At 45.5% G+C, this 22,448-nt stretch overlaps 1 protein-coding gene across 19 annotated transcripts in view; it reads left to right on the top strand.

Moving 5' to 3' along the window:
- The window catches only part of LOC121161895 (focal adhesion kinase 1-like), a 206,462-nt gene that overhangs the window by 56,046 nt on the left and 127,968 nt on the right, over positions 1–22,448 (top strand). For 7 of the 19 annotated variants that reach the window (XM_040988546.1, XM_040988551.1, XM_040988552.1 and 4 more), the window contains one exon: positions 18,360–18,586. In XM_040988546.1, coding sequence (XP_040844480.1) covers positions 18,392–18,586 — 195 coding nt within the window. In that variant the 5' untranslated portion in view covers positions 18,360–18,391. Of the gene's footprint in view, positions 1–1,361; positions 1,378–9,862; positions 9,880–18,341; positions 18,587–22,448 lie in introns of those variants that run through there. The other 12 variants (XM_040988560.1, XM_040988563.1, XM_040988564.1 and 9 more) reach the window with 5 other exon arrangements.

Here is a 22,448-nt window from a genome sequence, read left to right as displayed (position 1 = left end):
CAGAGTGATGACAAGTAATGTCACTACCTGTGGAGCTGTGTTGTGTGTTGAGACCTGTTGTCTGCTGATTTTCAGAAGGTGCTTATATCCTTCATTTTTAACAAAGATTTATTATTTTTTTTTAAGTAGAGTTATGGGGAGAAAGGGAGAGGCAGGGGAAGAGAGAGATCTTTGGATCAGTTGTTCTTCCATCTGCTGGTTTATTTCCCAAATGACCACAGTGGCGAAAGACAGGATCTAGAAACTTCATCCGCGCTTCCCAACTCTGTAGACTTTCCTCGTGAATTAGGAGTGGTTGGAGAACAAAGGCCCCACCGGCTGGTTACTTATCTCGCTGCTCAAAGCAATCTGTCCAAGTTGCTGAATTTTAAGATGACCTTGACTTCTGTCAGGGAAAGTAAAACACAAGGAAGAACTGTCCTTAAGAAGACTGTTGCAGCATGGAGTCCAACAGGAGTCTCCTCTTCCGCTTCTTCAGTATTATTATTCAGACTTTGAAGCTAAGAGAAAAAATCCTGCATCTTAGGTCCCACAATATTCCCTATAATAATTTTAAAAGAATCATTCTTCCTCAAATTCTTGTTTTTTTATATTTCCTAGGTAGTTTTGTTACTTCATAAGTTTATGAAAGTGTTACGAAAAAGATTATACCTCAAGGCTATGTGGGCTCCTGCAGATTTTTAAAAGCAGTTTTACTTTTAATGTTGCCCAGGGTTTTTCTTTACAAAATTCTTATTTCATCAAGGGAATTATTTCAACTTTAGTGTCAAAATTAGGTGGTAAAATGCCAAGGGATAAAACTGAAAACAAAAGTGGCTTGATGCAATCTGAGTCAGACTTGATTTCCAGCTTACCCAGTCGCAGCATGCGGCTGTCAGTTCTGTGAAGGTCTCAGGGTGAGCTGGTCAGGGGGCAAGCTTGCCTTGCTGTATGCGTAAGGTGTCCGCTGCTGGCCACTCGCTCCTCCCTCTTGCTTCTTGCCCCCCACCCCTTCCCTGAGTGAATCTAGGAACACAGCTCCAGGGGTCATCTTAGGAGCTGGTTTTGTTTTGCTCACTAGCTTCATCTGGCAGGACGGTCTGTGTTTCAGATTGCAGAAGCAGGAGGAGGCTTGTTTCTGAGAGGCTTCAAAGCAGCTGGGAAATAGTAGAGAAGAAGCACCTGCCGAGTGTGCCTCAGAGAAAGGAGCACGCAGGGGAAACGGCCCTGTGGGGCGAAGCAAACACTGCTGCAGAGATGAGCTGGGACTTTGTTGTGTGACTTGATAGGACTGGGTGTGTGTTGCTTGAACTGGCAGGCCACAGGCGCTGGGACCAGCAGGTGCTGTCTGTATGGAGAAAAGCGGCTGCAGTCCATTTCCAATGTGTTGGGCTAAAGGTATATTTACTTTGCTAAAGGGGTCAGTAGTGTTTTTCAGAATCTGCTTCAGACAGATTTACAGTTAGTGGAAAATGGAAAACGGGGGGGAGGGGATTGCAATTGTTGTATAAAGCCAATCGATATTTTTTGATAGTCAATAAGATATTATGGAAATGTGCTTTGAGTTAAATTATTTTTACGTTCTGTGTCATGTCTCTGAAACATTTTCTGTTTTTCTTAAGATACGCATATCCAGTCCATGATATGGAGGTTTTAAAGTAATAAACTAATTTTAAGTTAGTAGGACAGGAGGAAAAGCAGTACCATGGATTGTTTTGCTAAATAGTTTGATTCCCCTTGCTTCCTGTAAAGATTGAGTACTTAATGTGAAAGTCCGTATTAAGATAAGGTGATGTTTATCTTTGAGAATCTTAGACATGGCAAGTAATTTTCTACTTGAATGCTGTTATATTTTTAATATTAGAAAAATATAAAATACAGCATTTTCATTTGGCATTTAATGAAAACAGTGCTAGGAAAGCTTCCAGTTAAAAAATGCCATGGAACTCATGCATACCAAATTTACCTGCTTTACTTGAAATAGCAGTGAATATTTAACTTAGGAGATGAAGTTCTTAATAAAGATTTAATAAAAGTATATTTTTACTTAGAATATACTTGTCATGTTAATCCACTTAGAAAGGATTTTTTAAAAAGGAGGAATCTGAGCTCTGTTACAAAGCTGCAGTTTTATAAGCTGAGCTGTGTATGGATTGATTGAGTGTTGGGTTAGAAAGTTTAGTACCAGCAGGATGCTGATATGTTAGCACCAACCTGCAGTTTCCCTATTAGATTTGTTTCCATTGTCACCATCAGTTCTGATTCTTAGTTCTTTAATGTTTTAGTAGTTAGTGTGAGGGTGTCTGGGCAAGCCCCTATCAATTGCTGACATAATTAGAGATGCAGAGTAAAGATTTTGCTGAATTAACTTGGTATTCTGGGATTTTTTAAAAGGGTATTGGGTGTTTGAAATTTTTAAAATTGCAGTTGCTCAGCATCATTGCTGTGTGGTATAACTGTCAGGACCAGTAGTTAGCACTCAGAGGTAGAGTTCTGTGTGTGTTTGGAAAGTTTGCTCACTTCCCAGACTTGCAGGGGGTTTGTTTAGTACCAGCCCCCTTGTGAGACAGTGCTGATTTTTAAAAATTTATTTTTACTGGAAAGACAGATGTATAGAGAGAAGGAAAGAGACAGTAAGATCTTCCACCAGCTGGTTCACTCCCCAAATGGCCGCAATGGATAGAACAGAGCTTATCTGAAGCCAGGAGCCAGGAGCTTCTTCTGCGTCTTCCACATAGGTGCAGGATCCCAAGGCCTTGGATGTCCTTGACTGTTTTCCCAAGCCACAAGCAGGGAGCTAGGTGGGAAGTGGAGCAACCAGGACACAAACTAGTGTCCATCTGGGTTACAAGGCAAGAGTTTAGCTGTTGAACCATCATGCTGGACCCAGACTGCTCATTTTAAAACAAGAATGCTCTCATTGTAGCGGCTTGATTTAAGGACTGAACATCCAGTAGCAGTGGGATGTTAATGAATCGGCTAGAGGTTTTCATTTTATTCCGAGTGACACTTAAAACATGAAAACTTTGGAAATTTTTACTTATCCTGAAGCAGTTGATCAAAGCACCTTACTTTTTTTAGTTAGGTGTCCTGGCTGCAGAAGCAAATGAATTGAGCTGTTTTTGATATCTAAATTAAGAAGGTCAGGGAGTGAACAGAAACACACACACACACACACACACACACACACACACACACACACACGTGTCAGAGGTGGGCAAAGGGCAGAATAGCATCCAGGGTTAGACCCCTCAGCATCTCCCTGGTGCCTGGCTTGCATCTGGGTGGTTGAGAAGAAGGCCTGGCAGCAGGAAGGGAGTTGCCTGTGCTGCCCTCCTTGGGGCTGAGCTGAGCACTCTTCCGCAAAGATCCCCAGGGTGCAGCTGCCTTGGTGAACTTCCTCTGTCGGCTCATCTTACTCTTTTGTACCAGGACAGGAAGGCAGGAAGCCTTTTGTTTATATGTTGGTTAATTTATATCTACCGGATAAGGACAGAGTTGGTGCGTAGGAATTGGCTGAATTGGTTATTTTCAAGTATAAAAGTTACAGCTTGTCAAATAGGACAAAGTTAGTGCCTCAGATCCAAAGAATATAGACATCCCTTTCTGCTGCTTGACATTCTAAACTGCACAATTGATTTTATCAGTTGCATTAACCTCAAAAACAGCAGTGTCCCAGTTTAAGAAGACATTGAAAATACCAGGCCAGCCTAAAAATAATGAGCAGATCTATATTTACAGTCCTTGAACTGAAACCTTCAAGGTACCCTTAAAATACTGGAGGGTCTTTGCCATGACCACGTTATTACATTGTTGTGTTTGGTATAAAAAATTTAGATCCCACCCAAGTAAGATTGTATTTTGCACTGTTTTTGAAAAAAGGCTGTTGTTCCAGACTTCAGGAGACAGCAGGTCATCGGTGGTTCCAGTGGGTGGGTCCTGCGTCCCTGGGAGAGAGCTGTGTTGTTGCTGGTTCCTGCCGTCAGCTGATTGTTCAGCTCATTGTGCGAGTCTGGGGAATGAGACTAGCAGGTGGGAATGGTCCTGCCTTCTTTCTGCATCCCTGTCTGCGCCTCTCAGGCCAACACATATACATATGTTTATGTATGTGTACGTGTGTGTATGTAGGTGTACACACACATCTGAAACTTAGGCATTGGCTCAGTATTGTGGCAAAACTGATAGAGTGCAGTTTCCTGTGGTTCTCAAGTGAGGAAGAGAATTGAAGCTTGAGGAAAGTTCAGGAAGGAGACTGTGGGGGCTCAAGGCTGGCAGAGGTAAGGCCAAGCAATGCAGATGAAGAATTGGCAGAGATGCCCTGACCTCCATATGGCCCAGGACCTGGAAGTGCAGTGGCTGATGCAGCGTGGCACGCGAGTTGTCGCTGGAGCTTGGTGTGTGCTTTGCTCGTTGGCTGCTTTTGTGTCAGGCGCACGTAGACCCTAAGTGCTCTAGAGGCTGTACCTTTGTCTTACAGACTTTATGTGGGTTATAATTTGAGGCAGAATTATAGGTTGTAAACATTATTTTCTTTTTGATATTTATGCTGGTGAAAAAGTGGTTATATTGAGAGATGTATGCAGTGTATTATACTTTTTAAAGTAGGGGGAAAAAACCAAGGCCATGCTAATATAACCAGGTAAAATTGCTGTGGATAATGCTAGCCTTTGTATTTCACTGAAGGTCTGTTTTGGTACCTTTTTCTTTAATTTCTTGTGTTTGAAGAAACAGTTCTGTTGCAATATCATACACATTATCATTTATTATTTTACTGTGAAAATTAAAAAAATTTTTTTAAAGTTTTTTTTAAATTGGAAAGGCAGATATACAGAGATAAGGAGATACAGAGAAAATGATTTTCTGTCCAGTGGTTTACACGCCATGTGCTCACAACAGCCAAAACGGAACTGATCCAGACGCAGGAGTTAGGAGCTTCCTCCGGGTCTCCCACTTGGGTGCAGGGTCCCAAGACCTGGGCTATCTTCTGCTGCTTTCCAAGGTCACAAGCAGGGAACTGGATGGGAAGTGGAGCAGCTGGTACTTGAACCAGTACCCATATGGGATCCTGACAGATGCAAGGCGAGGATTTAGCCATCAGGGTATTATACAGGGCCCATTCTTACAGATTTGTGAGGTTGACAGAATTACTGAGAAGATACAATTCTGGGTTTGTTGTATTTGTTTGAAATTTAATTGAAGTTAATTGGTATAGCTCCAGTTTAGAAAAACACAGATTGTTCTTCGTAGGACCGTTAAAGGTAAGTTCTAAAGGAACATTTATGTTTAATTTATTAGATTCATGATATAGTTCAGATGTAGCAGGTGGCACCATAGAATAGCAATGTTTAATTTGTGGACAAGAATTGGTAAAGATATGAAGGAAATATGTTGGTTTGGATTCACATGGGACTTTGCAGTAAGAAGTAAATGGAAAATTCGAACCTGATCTCCAGTTTGAGTATAATCCTACTTTGAACTCTGCTTTTCCTTTGGTTGGAGATTCAGTTATCCTATTTTTTTTTTTAAGTTTTGTTAGAAAATCAGGTTTTACAGAGAAGAGAGACAGATCTGTCTGCTGGTTCACTCCACAAATGGCTACAACATCCAGAGCAGAGCCGATCCAAACCCAGGAGCCTCTTCCAGGTCTCCTAAGGCCTTGGGCCATCCTCTCCTGCTTTCCTGGGCCACAAGCAGGGAGCTGGATGGGAGGTAGAGTAGGCAGGACACAAACTGGCTCCCACATGGGTTGCTGGTGCTTGAAGGCAGAGTTAGCCTGTTGAGCGATGGTGCTGATCCCGTGATTCTGTCTTTAGCAGCTGTTACTCTGAGATGAAATCCTGTTAGTGTGTTGCCAAGGCACTATGTGCCTCATCCCAGCGCCAGGGGCAGGCAGGATAGGAAGGAGCCTTCAGTGAGTCACCTGCTGGAGGTGGGAAGTTGAGCGCATCTTGAGCTGTTCCTTAATCAGACTCGTGCTCAGCTGCTCCCCCTGGAGGAGCCTCCTCAAACTCTGGTCTTGTGCAGTTACAGCGTCGGGGGGATTATGTTCACCTTGGGTTTGTTAGAATTTACTTTTGCAATTCAGGTGAAGTTTTAGCTGCCTGAAAATCTGTAAGGTTTCTTTCCCATAGACAGTCAGTCATGACCCACAGGGAGGTTAGTCCTGCTGTTTTTATGTAACCATTAGTTCTTCAAAGCCTTAACAATGGAATGCCTAGTGTCTGTGTCCCCTTTTATGTGTTGTCTGCATACACGATTTGAAAACTTTATTGTGCAAACTTTCTGGTAAAGCATAATATGCCAACTAGATTTTTACACTCCCAGCTGGAGATTAGGTGACATCGGCGTGCTTTCTCTTGGTGGCTCCTGGAATCCTTTCGGAATTTGACATGCTATTACCTGGGAGACAGTTTGAAAGGAAAGCAGGAGTCCTGGGGTAGAAGCTTCTTGCCTCAGTTGGTTAGCCCGCTGCTAGTGCTGGCACACAGGTGCCAGGCCGTCTTCAGAGTGTGACAGCAAATCAGAAAGATAAGGAAGATATGACTTCTGGACAACAAAGTTGAAGCTAGAAGTGGAAGGAGGTTGAGACAAGATAAATATAAAATCACCAGAGATTGAAAATATTTGCACCGGCAAAAGACAAGCTGAAAAAGTCTTCTAGAAGTACATCTAAATATCAGAAAATTAGAAGTAAGGAAACAACAGGGCACGGGGGCTGGCGTTGCTGTACGCTGGCGTTTCACATGAGCACTGTGGTGGCCAAGTCCTGCTCCTCCCCCCGCCCCGCTCTTCATGGTTCTTTGAAAAAGTATTTATGGGCCCGGCGGCGTGGCCTAGTGGCTAAAGTCCTTGCCTTGAACGCGCTGGGATCCCATATGGGCGCCGGTTCTAATCCCGGCAGCTCCACTTCCCATCCAGCTCCCTGCTTGTGGCCTGGGAAAGCAGTCGAGGACAGCTCAATGCCTTGGGACCCTGCACCTGTGTGGGAGACCAGGAAGAAGTTCCTGGATCCTGGCTTCGGATTGGTATAGCATTGGCGGTTGTGGTCACTGGGGGAGTGAATCATCGGACAGAAGATCTTCCTCTCTGTCTCTCCTCCTCTCTGTACATCTGACTTTCCAATAAATATATAAATCTTTTTTTAAAAAAAGTATATATGCATTTTTATTAGGCAGATTTAGAGAGAGAAGGAGAAACACAGAGAAAGATCTTCCATCTGCTGGTTCGTTCGCCAAATGGCTGCAATGGCTTCTCAGAGCTGAGCCAGTCTGAAGCCAGGAGCCTCCTCCAGGTCCCTCATGTGGGTGCAGGTCCCAAGGCATTGGGCCATCCTCTATTGCTTTTCCAGGCCACAAGCAAGGAGCTGCATGGGAAGTGAAGCAGCTGGGAAATGGACTGCCGCACATATGGGATCCCAGTATGCAATGGGAGGATTAACCCACTGAGCCATTGTGCCAGGTGCTCCTGCATTTCAGATGTGTTTAAATAGACACTAGTGTGAATAGTTTAAGAGCAACTCAGTACCTTTATATTCTTTGTGGTTTTTATATGATTAAAACATTTATCAAAATAGTTTTTATTTGCTTCAAAGACAGGCAGAGATAGAGCAATCTGCTTTCCTGTTCATTTTTCAAATGTCCCTGTATAGAGAGGCCTGACTCCAGGCCGAGTCCAGGAACCAGACACTCAGTCTTGGTTTCAGAATGGGCAGCAGCAAGCTCACCGTTTGAAGCCCTCACTGCTGTGTCTTGGGGTGTACGTTCAGGAGGCTGGATTTGGGATTGGAGCTGGAACTTGGACTCTAGCACTTTGGGTGTTTGGGATGCAGCTGTCCCAAACAATATTTTAATGCCTTCCTCATCTGCATGTTAAAAATGTACTTACTCATTTTTATTGGAAAGAGATTTATAGAAAGAGGGAGAGACAGAAGGATATTCCATCTGTTGGTTCACTCCCCAAATGACCAGAATGGCCAGAGCTGAGCCATTCCAAAGCCGGGAGGTTCTCTCTGGTCTTCCATGTGGGAGCAGGGCCCCAAAGCTTTGGGCCATCCTCTACTGCTTTTCCTGGGATGGTAAGTGGGGCAGCTAGGACATGAACTGGCACCCATGTGGAATGCTGGTGCTTGGAGGTGGAGGATGAGTCCTTGGAGTCATTGTGCCAGGCCTATCTTTGCGTTTTGTTAACCCTACCAGAATTATTCGCTAGGCTGTCCTTGGGGTGCATGACTTCCCTGCTTGTGATGCCGGACCCCAATGTTGGAGTGCTGGCTCCAGTACGTGGTCCCAGCCACCTGAGAGGGAGATGGATTAAGTGTTCTGCTTCTTAGTTAGGCCTGGACTCTGTTGAGGCTTCCGGGGAGTGAGCCAGCATGTGGAAGATCATCCTGTGTTTGCTCCTGTTTCCCTCTCTGCCTGAGTCTGTAGCTTTCAAATAAAATGACAGTACATTTCAAGGGTGAATTTTAAAAATAAAATAAAAAGAAATCAAAGGTGGGGGAGGGGGAAGGCATGGCTTGGAACCTAGCAGTGGTTCATAGACTGATTGAAATGTCTGCATCCCTTAGGCTGTGAGTCTGCCTCAAGCTTCTTGGGGGACAGCACTGGTGATGCCAAGAGGAGGTCCCTGCCACTGCTGGGGGGGAGGACCTGGTGATGCCAAGAGGTGGTCCCTGCCACTGCTGGGGGGGAGGACCTGGTGATGCCAAGAGGTGGTCTCTGCCACTGCTGGGGGGTAGCACCTGGACGGGTTGCACGCTCAGCTGATGGCTTCTGTCTGCTCCAGTCCTGACCCTGGCAGACTTTGGGGTGTCAGCCAGAAGGTGAGCCTGCAGGTGTGTATTTCCTCTCTCTCCACCTCCTTTCCTCTCTCCCTTTTCTCTGCTTCTCAAATACATAAAGTCCATATTATAAAGATAATTTTTGATAATTATCAGATATAACAAATATATACATAGAGAAATCTTTCATTTGCTGATTCACTCTCCAAATGGCTGCAGCTACTAGGAGTGGACCAGGTAGCAGGAGGGAGCTTGGAAATCCAGTTGGATCTCTGTTGTGGGTGGCAGGGGTCTAAGCACTTGGACCATCTTCCATCACCTTTCCAGGTGCTTCAGCAGGGAGCTGGATCGGAAGCGGCACTCATGTGGGATGCCCACATTGCGGGTGGTGGCTTACCTTGCTCTGGCACATTGTCAAACAGCTCCAGTGGTTGAGTAGTTGTGCAGACGGTTCCAGGATATACCATTTTCAACTTCTAAGGCTTAAATACCAAGCCAGCCACTCAGCAAAATTGTTCATATTTTTGTGTATTTCCACAGTGACAAACTCAGGACAAACTCAGTCCACCAGTCACTGGATGAATAACGGATGCGCATTATGACTAGTGGCACGTATGTGACTTCTGTGGAGTGTTTTTATTTTCTTTAGTGGGTGATCACTGTGCCTGTTACCTTACACTCATATAGCAACATGCTTTGTTATGTTGACTCCTAGTTTGCTAGTGATAAACTCTTGACATTTTGTAAAGATGGATAATGAAGACAGAATTGGCCAACAAAGATTAAAAACAAGAAGTGGCAAAATTGGGTGTGATTAGATTTGAAAATGATAATTGCATAGTGAAAATAGGAAATAGGTTTGCATGAAGCTGTGGTGGGAACCAGCAAACAGCTTCATTAATTCATCTAGTGGCCAGTGAACAAGTTCATTAAATCATCTTGTGGACCACTTTTAAAGTTTACAAGAACAAGCTACAACTGATGATGATACAATTTCTCTGAGTTTTGAAAAACATAAACATGCAGATTTTAAAAAACCCCTGGCTTCCTTGCTGCAAGTAAATGGTAGTACGCAATCTGTGCGGCAGAAATGGTCAGTGCACCTTGCAGATGTGTGCAGGGTTCTAATCCGAAGTCATTAGAGTTAGAGAAGAAACAACTCAGAGTGTGGCTACTGCTACTGCTGTTTGAGATGTTTTAGGTATGTGGCTGATTGGGTCAGTGACAGAGAACTTCTTGATACAAATGAAGAAACTGTTGATAACAGAATTGATGAAGCTGTTTTTGAGAAGTGACATGGCAGAAAGTTCCCATTACAGTAACTCTGCCTGGATAGTTGGTGACAGAAGGGTATAAAGGACACAGTGTTAGACGTTAGACGGGGATCCACACTTGAGAAGGCATATGGCATCATGCCAAGCCACAGAAAGGATACGTGCTTTCCATCTCCAGTTACAGATGAGGCAGAGAAGGGAGCAGGTGCTGCAGCCGCTTGGCTGGTCCAGGTGGAGGAGCCTGCTGGGCAAGGTGAGCAGGCCTGGCTGGTTATGTTGAATGTGTGCTGTCCCTCCAGGTGCTCCTTTGTTACTGTGTAACAAGTCTTTCAGGCCAAAGCTTGGTGGTTTAAGATGACCAGAATTCTTTATTCTGTTCAGCTGTGCCGTCTGGAGAGGGCTCCACAGTGCTGCTTGCCTCCCTCCGTGTGGTGTAGTTGGCTAGCACAAGTTGGATACCGCGTGCACCAGGCCAGCGCTTCATGGAGTGTTGGAGCGCCTTGATGGCGTCGTGAGCAGGTTCCAGGAAAGTGAGGGAACTGGAGTTGCTTGTTGTATATTTCGCTTTGGTGACCTTTTAGGAGCCAGTCTGAATTCTCTTAGGGTCTGATGCCCGCCCAGGTAGAGCTCTGCCTCTTGGCAGGAGTTTAAGTCACACTGGGAAACGGACATTGGCCGTGGGAAATATTTTTTAAAAAAAGATGTATTTATTTATTGGAAAGTCAGATGTACAGAGAGGAGGAGAGACAGAGAGGAAGATCTTCTGTCCGATGATTCACTCCCCCAGTGACTGCAACGGCCGATGCTATGCCGATCTGAAGCCAGAATCCAGGAACTTCCTCCGGGCATCCCACACAGGTGCAGGGTCCCAAGGCTTTGGGCCATCCTCGATTGCTTTCCCAGGCCACAAGCAGGGAGCTGGATGGGAAGTGGAGCTGCTGGGATTAGAACCGGCGCCCATATGGGATCCCGGTGCGTTCAAGGTGATGACTTTAGCCACTAGGCCACGCAGCCAGGCCCAGCCGTGAGAAATATTTTGGCAGCTACTTTTGGAAAACATGAAGTGTCAAGCATTGATATTATAATATTAAATGTTTGAGTAATTTAATGTTAATTCTTTGTCAGTTAAATCGATGTAACAAATTCAGGAAATTCATTACACATTTTCTGAGAAAATAGACCCAGCTCTTATATATTAAACGTTAATTTTTATGCCATTCTAGTTAGTATAAGGATTTACTTTAGGAATATCTCCCAAATGCTTAACGTCTCTTGAGGTTTCTTGTCTCTGTTTCTTGTAATTGAGTCATCAGCTTGCGTTTTCTTCTGCTTGCTTGCTTCAGCCGCCGCCGTGTCTGCTGCTCAGCCGTCACCTGCTCTGCAGGAGTGTAATGAGGCCGCTCAGTTGGTGAAATCTGAAGTGACTAAAGGAGCAAACTGTGGAATAAAGTGTTAGGATCCTTTTGGCTTTTTTTGTTTTAGTGTGTGCTATTTGGGGTAGCATTTTCTTAAAAAAAGCTTTTAAATGTTTTATTTGAAATGCAGATTTTTGCAGAGGGGGAGAGACAGAGGTTTTTCGATTCACTAGTGTGTTCTCCAAATGGCTTCAGTGACCAGAGCTGGCTGATCCAGCCAGGAGCTGGGAGCTTCTTCGGGTGTCCGTGTGGACGCAGGGCCTCCCAGGCCACAAGCAGGGAGCTGGATCCCAAGTGGAGCAGCCAGGACACACCGGGAGTGCTCGGGTGTGCTGGTGCCACAGGCCGCAGGCCACGGATTAACCTGTTGAGCCCTGGACATTTGTAACATTATGAGTTGAACCTTAACTCCAAAATGTATTTAGTTTATTTAAACCTGAAATTGCCTTCCTCTTTCTTTGCTCCTCTTCCTTCTTCTTCTTCTTTTTTTTTGTTTTAAAGAAAGACAATATATATTGGAAACTAGAAGAAGCTCCTGGCTCCTGCAGCTGTTTAAGGGAGTGAACCAATGGGTAGAAGAACTCGCTCTGTCTGTCCTTCTCTCTCTGTAACTCTGCCTTTCAAATAAAATAAATCTTAAAAAAAAAAAGCTAAATAAAAAGACTGTATTGACTTGAAAGGTAGAAATGAGAGACAGGCAGAGGGGAATCTTCTGTTTGCTAATTCACACCACAAATGGCTGTGATGAGCAGGGCTGGCCCACCTGGAACCAGGAGCCAGCCCATCCATCTGGTTTGCCCCACGGGTGCAGAGGTCCAGGCACTTGGTCCTTCCCTTGAACTTCGTGACGGAGGTGGGTGGAAAGTGGAGCGTCTTAGACAGCCTGCACCCCCCTGCCCTGCTTCTTCTAAGACAAGAGGAAGTTGAGCACCATGGAGGTGTTTGCTGCTCTTGAAAGGGAAGTCTGATGTGCTCAGCTCAGCAGCTATTGTGTCTGTCCGTAGCTGGTCATTCCTGCAGGCGTTTAGGTCTTGTGGCCACTTATACGAGGCAGTTGGCTGAGAAGTTGAAGTGCTTGCTGCCTGAGCCAGCACTTGGTGAAGTGTGGTCAACAGGCTACTTTTGATGGTCTAGGACAAGATACAGGTTCAAATTTGGTATAAACATTTAGAAATTCTTCTAACAATTTATTAGCAATTTTTTGTTTGTTAACTGTAAGGTAGCAATCTTGTGCTTGGCTTTTATGGATTTTTCAAAACTTAATTTTTGGGCCCAGCATGGTGGCCTAGTGGCTAACGTCTTTGCCTTGAACCGCACCAGGATCCAATTTGGGCGCTGGTTCTAATCCCAGTGGCCCCGTTTCCCATCCAGCTCCCTGCTTGTGGCCTGGGAAAGCAGTCGAGGGTGGCCCAAGGCCTTGGTACCCTGTACCCGTGTGGGAGATCAGAATAGTTCCTGGCTTAGAATCTGCACAGCACTGGCCATTGTGATCACTTGGGGAGTGAATCATTGGACGGAAGATCTTTCTTTCTCTCTGTCTCTCCTCCTCTCTGTATATCTGACTTTGCAATAAAAATAAAATAAATCTTAAAAAAAAAACTTAATTTTTTTCTGGAAATTTATTTTCATAGTGTTTTATAAAAGCACTGATCTCTTATAAGTTGGAAATGTAAACAAAGCTCATCCTGCATGAGGAGCCTGGTCTGAGCATGTAAAATAGTTCCAGACTTTACATCTTCTCATTCTCTTTTGATAGGTTTTATACTATTTTTTAAAGATTTATTTATTTTTTATTAAGTAGGTTTATAGAGAGAAGAAACAGAGAAAGATCTTCATTTCCTGGCTCATTCCCCAAATGGCCACAATGGTTAGAGCTGAGCTTTCCCAGGCACAAGCAGGGAGCTGGATGGGAAGCAGGGCCACTGGGATTAGAACTGGCAGCCATATGGGATCCCAGCGAGTTCAAGGTGAGGATTTTAGTTGCTAGACTACTGTGCTGATCCCCCTAATCCGAATTTTTGCCCAGAGCCCGTTGCTTAGGCAATGTGTGGCATCATCTGCCAGCTGGGTGTGATGGTGGCAGGGTACAGATAGTGGTGGTGGTGGTTGTCATTTTAAGATAGTCTGGACAGTATGCCAAAATCACAGGTCCCTGTGACTGCTTAATCTGAAAAAGTTCTAAAACCGTAACAGTGTCAAGAGATGCATAAGGGCTACCATAAGAAACAGTGGTAAAAAACCACCACTCCATGTTAAGGGGAGTGGTGAAAGGTTTTCTTTATGTAGGCATACCGAGTGGGCAGCCCAAGTTGTTGCACTTGAACAGTGAGTCCCAACAACACAGAGACATCTGTTCATGGTAGAAACAGACTAGTCAGTGCAGCCGGAAGCAACTCTGGCCTTCTTGAGGCCATCCTTCAAAGTGACCAAGGCATGGTGAGTCCTCAGGACGTGCAGATCCATGGCCGCTCAGGGAGAAAGTTAACATGTGGAGGCAGGAAGGCCCAGCAGGGCATTGGGAGGTGGGTATAGCATCAGCCCCAGGTCACCTGCAGGGAGTTCAAGACACGGTAGCAGATGTTGATAAGCAGAAAAAAACATTAAAGCACATTCTGTCATGTAGGACACTTTCATTCTACAACATATGACTATACAAGAGTTTGTCTCTCGGAAGTTATTTTCGGCCTCTTTGGAGACGTAGGGAGAATCTCACCACTGATTGTTGAGCTGTAGAAGGTACATTTGGGCTCTGTTATGCTTTTGCTTTAGCCTCACTTAGGTAGTCTCTTGGTACCACCTGCAGTTGATTGTCCGCTTACTTAGTTGGCCTTGCTTTCTAATGAGGGGCTCAGATAAGATAGAAACTGATCAGAGATGGGTTTGTTTCATGATCCAGCAACCTTGTTAAATTCCATTATTAATGTCAACATTTGTATCATAGGCAATCATGTCATCTGTGACTAATGGTGCTGTTTGCTTTCCTTCACGCTTGTGTTATTTCCCTTTTGTTGCCTGTGCATTGGACGGTGGCTTCAGAGCAGTGTTAACAGAGTCCGAGTGGGGGTCTCCATGTTTTATTCTGAGTCTGGGAGGGAGGATTTTCCGACTGGTGCTGAATTTTATTGAACGTAAGTTGCATCTGGAAAGGTTGGTAGACTTCAGTCAGATGCTTTTATCTGCATTTGTTGACACAGTGATGACTCTTCTGCTTTCTGAAATGTGAGTTTTATTAATTGCTTCTTAAATGTGTAAACACCTTTGTATTCCTGGAAGGACCTCCTTTTAGTTATGATGTATTATTACATTTTGTTCATTTATTTGCAAGGCACAGTGGCGGGAGGCTGGCAAGGGACATAAGAAAAGATGTTTTTTCCATCTATGGGTTCGGTGCTGGGCCAGGTCAAAGCCAGGAGTCAGGAAGTCCCTTCTGGCCTCTTGGGGGCAGGCAGCAGGAAGCCAGGTTCTTGAGCCATCGGATTCGCAGGATGTTGGATTGGAAGCAGGGACCAGACTGAATCCTAAACACTCCAGCTTGGGCTGAGGGCATTTCAAGTGATGGCTGAACGGGCTGTGCCACAACATTCACCTGAAGCTTCAGTGTTATTACTTTTTATATTTTATTAGTACTTTTCTGTCACTTTAAAAAAGATATACTTATGGCCTAGCGTGGTAGCTTAGCAACTGAAGTCCTCGCCTTGAACACTTTGGAATCCCATATGGGTGCCGTTTCTAATCCCCGTGGTCCCACTTCCCATCCAGCTTCTTGCTTGTGGCCTGGGAAAGCTACATCACAGGGCAGGTTTGAGCTACCAGTCCAGCTCCCTGTGAGTGTGCCTGGAAAGAGTGGAGGCTGGTCTAAGTACTTGGGGGCATGCCACCCCAGTGCAAGACCTATGCAGGAGTTTGAGACATGAACTAGGAAGTGGAAAGAACTCATTCTCCCTCTGTCTGTCTCTTTCTCCTTTGTCACTCTTTCAAATAAAGTAAATATATCCTTTTAAAGATCTTTATTTTTATTATTTTTTTTAAATTGGAAAGGCGGATATACAGAGAGGAGAGACAGAGAGGAAGATCTTCCGTCCGATGATTCACTCCCCAAGTGAGCGCAACGGCCGATGCTATGCCGATCCGAAGCCAGGAGACTCTTCCGGGTCTCCCACGCGGTGCAGGGTCCCAAAGCTTTGGGCCGTCCTCGACTGCTTTCCCAGGCCACAGGCAGGGAGCTGGATGGGAAGAGGGGCTGCCGGGATTAGAACCGGCGCCCATATGGGATCCCGGGCATGCAAGGCGAGGACCTTAACCACTTGCGCCACCGTGCCGGGCCCAATATATCCTTTTAAAAAAGATTTATTTATTTTTATTGGAAAGGCAGAGATACAGAGAGGAGGAGAGACAGAGAGGAAGATCTTCCGTCTGATGATTCACTCCCTAAGTGGCCACAGTGTCCGGAGCTGAGCCGATCTGAAGCTAGGAGCCAGGAGCCTCTTCCCTCATGGATGCAGGGTCCCAAGGCTTTGGGCCGTCCTCAGCTGCTTTCCAAGCAGGGAGCTGGAAGGGGAGCGGGGCCCCTGGGATTAGAACCGGCGTCATGTTGGGGTCCCAGAGTGTGCAGAGTGAGCACTTTCGTCATTAGGCCACTGTGCTGCCCACAACCCCCCAAAATCTTAAAAAAATAAAGTATATTTTGAAAATTTTTTTGACTAGATAATATTTTTTGAAATACATTTTTCAGTTTCTAGTCAATGGTGGATTTTGTAGTTGGTGTCTGGATTAAATCTTAACGCAGAACATACTCTTTCATTTGTCATGTGGCCAATGATAAAGATTTTACACATGTGCGATTGATAAGCTTTTAAGGTTTCCTGTTGGGCATGCTGTCAGTTTGGATCAGGTTTGCTGTGCAGTTCACCTTTCAAGGTGATTTGGCAGGGTAGAGAACGCTCAGGGACACTCCAGCTGTCACCCCACTCCACACTCAGGCACCCCCGGCTGTCACCCCACTCCACACTCAGGCCACCCCCCCAGCTGTCATCCCGCTCCACACTCAGGCACCCCCCTGGCTGTCACCCCACTCCACACTCAGGCACCCCTGACTGTCACCCCACTGCATGCTCAGGCACCCCTGACTGTCACCCCACTCCACACTCAGGCACCCCCCCGGCTGTCACCCCACTCCACACTCAGGCACCCCTGACTGTCACCCCACTGCATGCTCAGGCACCCCCGACTGTCACCCCACTGCACGCCCAGGCACCCCCGGCTGTCACCCCACTCCACACTCAGGCACCCCCCCGGCTGTCACCCCACTCCACACTCAGGCACCTCCGACTGTCACCCCACTGCACGCCCAGGCACCCCTGGCTGTCACCCCACTCTTCACCCTCAGTTGCTGGCCTTTCCCTCTTGGTAAAGCCTCCATATGTAAGCAGTCATACTCATCTTTCATTTCTGCTTTTTGGGTTCTTATTTATTCTTTGCACATACAAACAGATGTATTTTTATTGTTGCTCTTTTTACAACAGGTGCTTACACACATAACAGGATAGCTGTCTTTTGTGTTTCAGGTTTAGAACTTAGTCATATCATCAGTTATAGAGCCATGCCTCCTAGGTCCGCTGTGATGGGAATGTACCACAGCGTATTCGTTTGATCTGTGTGTGAGCGTTTCTTGTTGCCCAGTGATCACCAGGGCTGCACTTGAAGAAGCTGTGCTTATGTGTTTTCTTATTGTTTTCTAACTGTTCATTCCTTAGTTCAGACTGTGTAACAAAATACATGGATTGTGTATCTTATAAGCTGAGGTCTTGAGCGTTTCCACCTCGATCACTGCTGCATGATGAATCTGTTTCATTGTAGCTTTGCTGGAGAGCCAGAGCTAGCTGTGTGGGACCACTGAGCCCATCCCCGTGGCTTTGTGTCATCCTTGGCCACTCCTGTGCTATTGAGGAGTAGAGTGGCAGCATGGACTTGGGTGGAGGGAGCCACCACATTCAGTCTGAGCATGAGAAGGCTTGTAGTAGCTCTTGCCAAATTCCTCGCCCTGAATATTTTATCAGTTTGCGTTCCTACCATCAGTGCATGAGTGCCTGCTCCTAATATGGCATGTTTAACATTTTTTGGTTTTTTAGTTACTCAGCAGTATTTACATGTTTGTATTTTTATTGAGGTGGAGTTGACACAACAGAGTTTGCATTTTTAGCCACTTGCAAGTGTGCAGCAGTATTGTACTGAGGAACCCATTTTCTGCGAGTGAGTGGTCCCCTTTCTGCTGCCTGGCCCAGTGCTTGTGTAGATGTACAGACACTGGAGATTTCTTGTAAGTGGAATTACAATTTGTGGCCCTAAATGCTTGGCTGCTTTGACTTAGAATAATGTTTCCTGATTTTGTGCTGTGTGCTTCAGAACTTCATTTCTTTTTTGTGTGGAATGGTGTTTTGTTGTTGAGTACCCCACATTTTGCTTTTGCAGTCAGCTGTTGGATCAGCAGGGTGTGTTGACACCGGTTTCTAATACCTACTGAATTTTTGATGTAGTGAGAAAACTTTTTGGTAGAAATTCTTAAAATAGACCTCAAGTTAATTTGACATTACTGTGAGATTTTCTCACTAAAGACTGTGACTAAAAAAAAAAAGAGGGATGTTGAGTTTCATTGTTTATGGATAACAGCGAGTTTTTGATATAGCTGACACAGGAGTACTGTTCTGTCCGTGATTTGTTGAACTCTTGTAAACCGGAGGTGCCCTGGTGTGGTGAGACAGTGATGGTTGTGGTCGGTTAGGGCCCTGTCCGTCAGCTGCTTCAGCCTGTGTTGTAAATAGAGAATATGGGAGTGTTGTGCAGTCCGGCATCACAGTGTGGTGGTGGATATGGAGTATCGTACACTGAAAATTATTTTTTTTTTCTTTTTCACAGAGTATGACAGATACCTAGCATCCAGCAGAATAATGGCAGCTGCTTACCTTGACCCAAACTTGAATCACACACCAAATTCAAGTACTAAGATTCACCTGGGAACTGGTACGGAACGTTCCCCTGGTGCCATGGAGCGAGTGTTAAAAGTCTTTCATTATTTTGAAAGCAATAGTGAGCCAACCACCTGGGCCAGTATTATCAGGCATGGAGATGCTACTGATGTCAGGGTAAGTGCATTTTCCCACAAGACATCTATAATGTGTATTTGGGTTATGCTTTAATGACACATACAAGAAAAGGTAAGGCTGTAGTTTTTATTTAACTTGTCAAGGAATTCCTATATTGCAGATATAGTAACTTTGTTAGATTTATTCAGTTACTGTGCGATTGACAGTTTTAATTATTCTAAAATTTCTTAGGAAAATAATAACTGAATTCATAGTATTTTAGTTAGAAACTGTCATTGACTTGGTAGTCGTAATTTTTTTTTTTTAATTTTTAGAAAAATTAGTACAAGAAAGTAAAACAGCTAGAGGCATGGCCCCTCTCTGTAGAGCTCCAGATATGGTGACTGTTGCCAAGTGTTGACTGTCCCATCCCATGCTCTGTGCTGCTGGAGCTCAGCGCCTGCAGAGGGCGCCGCAGGACGGCGCAGTGCAGACCGGCCTTTCCAGAAGTTACTCCCAGGCTGTGCAAGGAGTTGCTGCTGGAAGGGAGATAGGCCAAGAGAGGGAAGGAGCAGAACATGGGACCGGAGCGCCACGATTTTAGAAAACTGGTTCAGTTTGTAGTTTCTTCAGGGAGGGTTTCTCTTTGATCAAGTGCTCAGGAAATACCTTCTTCCTCTTCCACTTGCTCTACGTTCACCTTTAAGTAGTGAGTGACTGGAAAATTCAACATATTTTTTTTACTTTGTTTTTACAGTAATGAAGTTAATGAATTTGCTGTTGTTTTAATTATATGCCTTAACTATTATTAATTAAGTAAAGGGATTGGATAGTTTTAGACTTAAGGCTGAAATTTTTTTTATTATTAAATTTTTTTCTTAATTGGAAAGGCAGATTTTACAGAGAGAAGGATAGACAGATCTTCCATTCACTTAATAAATATTCAGGACTTAAAATTATACCACAGAATTCACTTTGGGAAGACTGTAACAAGCGAGCTTTGGTTGCTTTGTAGGAGGATTGTCACCGCAGAGAGCACCGTGGGCCACTCCAGGTGTGCCAGCTGGCTGCCAGTGTGGAAACCTACACCAGGTGCCAGGGCTCAGGTCGCCAATAGGCACCAAGCGTGCAGTGCTGCGGGTCAGTGGGAGCAAACCTCTTGGGCCGAAAGTCGTTTGTTTCGCGGTGATTCATAAATATTTGAAATTGATTTACTCTTGCCCTTTGTTGGCATTCAAGTTGAGGCAGAGAAATCAGATTGGCATTACATGACCGTCATTTAATGTTTCCCAGGATAACATGAAGTCTGCATGATCCTGGGTCATAGATGGAAGACTGGGTATCAAACCCCATGTTCACTGGATGCTTTAAAGTGATAGCGGTTGAAAATGCAGTGTTTGGGGCCCGGCACCGTAGCCTAGCCAGCTAGGTTCCTTGCCTTGAACACGCTGGGATCCCATATGGCTGCTAGTTCTAATCCCGGCGGCCCAGCTTCCCATCCAGCTCCCTAATTGTGGCCTGGGGAAGCAATTGAGGATGGCCCAAAGCCTTGAGACACTGCACCTGCGTGGGAGACCCAGAAGAGGCTCCAGGCTCCTGAGTTTGGATCAGTTCAACTCCACTGTTGCAGTCATTTGGGGAGTGAATCATCAGATGGAAGATCTTCCTCTCTGTCTCTCCTTTGTGTATAGCTGACTTTCCAATAAAAATAAATAAATCTTTTTAAAAAATGCAGTTGTTTTCATTATTCCTGAACAAACTGTACTGAAAAGCATGCTGTGACAGCCTTATCTCTTTGGTAAGAAGCCGCAAATGAAGGGACATTACAGGTGCAGAAATGGGTAGTAAGATGAAAGTGACATGGCAGCACTTGAGGGCCTGATAGGGTTAGAACTATAGGAGGTGGTGGTCAAGAACAGGAGCAGTGCAGGAGCTGTGGCCAGCCCGTGGCCAGAAGCAGAGGCCCTGCAAGGGTAGACGTGGGGTAGATGTGGGCAGCTGTTTGCCACACACATTCCTGAGCTCTGGCTGGCACCTTCTGTCTCAGGGTCGACTCACACCCCCGGTCTCGGTCTTAGGAGGAGGAGAGACGTCTCAGCAGTGATTTGTCAGCATTAGACATGATAATATTTTTGATCTAGCAGACTAAATAAGTGCTATTATTTAGGCTTTTACTCTTTGTAATTTGGCTTCTAGTGATTTTTAAATTACATGTGTGGCTTGCGTTGTGTTTGTGCTGGAAAAGGTGGCTATGAGGAAGACTCTTGGATCACAGCAATCAGAACTCCTTGGAGAGTGTAAAGATTTGTTATCACAAAATAGCTGGTTTCTTGTAGCGGGTTGTTCCTTATTATTCCGTTAAGAAATGGTACTTTTGTATGAGAAGTTGAGAAAAATGCATGTTATGAAAAATGTCTATGGATTTAAAAAATTTGCATCAGAATAAGGCTACTTTGTAGTGGGCAGCTTCATGCCCTTCGCGAGTGCTCTGCTGTGTGCGCTTATGCTGAAAAGCCTGAGGGTTCAGGACAGCAGCAGCACCTGGGGACTTCACTTAGGGGTCTGGTTGTCACCTGCAGGCCTTGTGGCCTGGGGTGTGCTTTTTCTCCAGACCACTGACCCTGACGTCGAGGTGGTGGGCCCTGTGGCATGGTTACACAGGCATATTCCGTTCACAGGATTTTCCTCAGCCTGCACAGCCACTCAGCTGCCATTGCAACCAGGGACTAATCCTAAGTCCAGTCCTGCTCACTAAACAGTGCCAACAGGTGGACATGGCCTGCTGCTGCACCGTGCAGGAGCCTGAGGCTGCAAGCACCACTTGCATGACCCCTGTTGGTACGTGCGGAAGCAACTCTGGAAATAAGTGTGCATGTGTGGTAGGAGTTGTGGTGAACCTTTCTCCTGCCAAGAGATGTGATTTATTGATTTGAGAGAGAAAAAGAGAGTGAGCCTGGGACCTTCTGTCCTCTGTGCATTCACCAAATGGCTGCAGTGGCTGGAGCTGGGCTGGCCCTAGGCCAGGAGCCCAGAGCTGCTTCTGAATCTCCTGGGCGTACTTGGGCCCATGCACCCCAGCAGATGGGAAGGGCCATCTTCCACCACTTTCCCAGGTATATTAGAAGGGAGTTGGATCGGAAGTGAAGGAGTGGGCCCTGCGTGGTAGCCTTGTGGCTAAAGTCCTCACCTTGCATGCTGGGATACCATATGGGCATCAGTTCTAATCCCAGCAGCCCTGCTTCCCATCCAGCTCCCTGCTTGTGGCCTGGGAAAGCAGTCGAGGATGGCCGAAAGCCTTGGGACCCTGCACCTATGAGGGAGACCAGGAAGAGGCTCCGGGCTCCTGGCTTCAGATCGGCTCAGCTCTGGCTGTTGCGGTTACCGGGGGAGTGAATCATTAGATGGAAGATCTTCCTCTCTTGTCTCTCTTTGTCTGTGTATGTCTGATTTTCCAATAAAGATAAGATAAATCTTAAAAAAAAGTGGAGGAGCTGTGACTTGAATTGGCATGTATATGGTATGTTGGCACTGCAGGCTGTGAATATACTCACTAACCATGGCACTGGCCCCATGTAGACTTTTATAACATTGTTTATGAGCTATGCAAAAATAATCAGCTTGTTTTTTTTCTTGAATTTATACCAGCTGCCTTCTTTTTTTTTTTTAAGACTTATTTATTTTTATTACAAAGTCAGATATACAGAGAGGAAGATCTTCCATCCAGTGATTCACTCCCCAAGTGACTGCAATGGCCCGTGCTGCACCGATCTGAAGTTGGAAACCAGGAGCCTCTTCCGTGTCTCCCATGCGGGTGCAGGTCCCAAGGCTTTGGGCCGTCCTCGACTGCTTTCCCAGGCCACAAGCAGGGAGCTGGATGGGAAGTGGAGCTGCCGGGATTAGAACCGGCGCCCCCGTGGGATCC

This window comes from Ochotona curzoniae, unplaced genomic scaffold (assembly GCF_017591425.1).
Source record: "Ochotona curzoniae isolate NIBS_2020 unplaced genomic scaffold, NIBS_Ocur_1.0 contig_4917, whole genome shotgun sequence".
In the NCBI taxonomy this organism is placed as follows: domain Eukaryota; kingdom Metazoa; phylum Chordata; class Mammalia; order Lagomorpha; family Ochotonidae; genus Ochotona; species Ochotona curzoniae.
The sequence above is the reverse complement of the archived record's forward strand: the minus strand, read 5'-3'. Positions and strand labels throughout refer to the sequence as shown.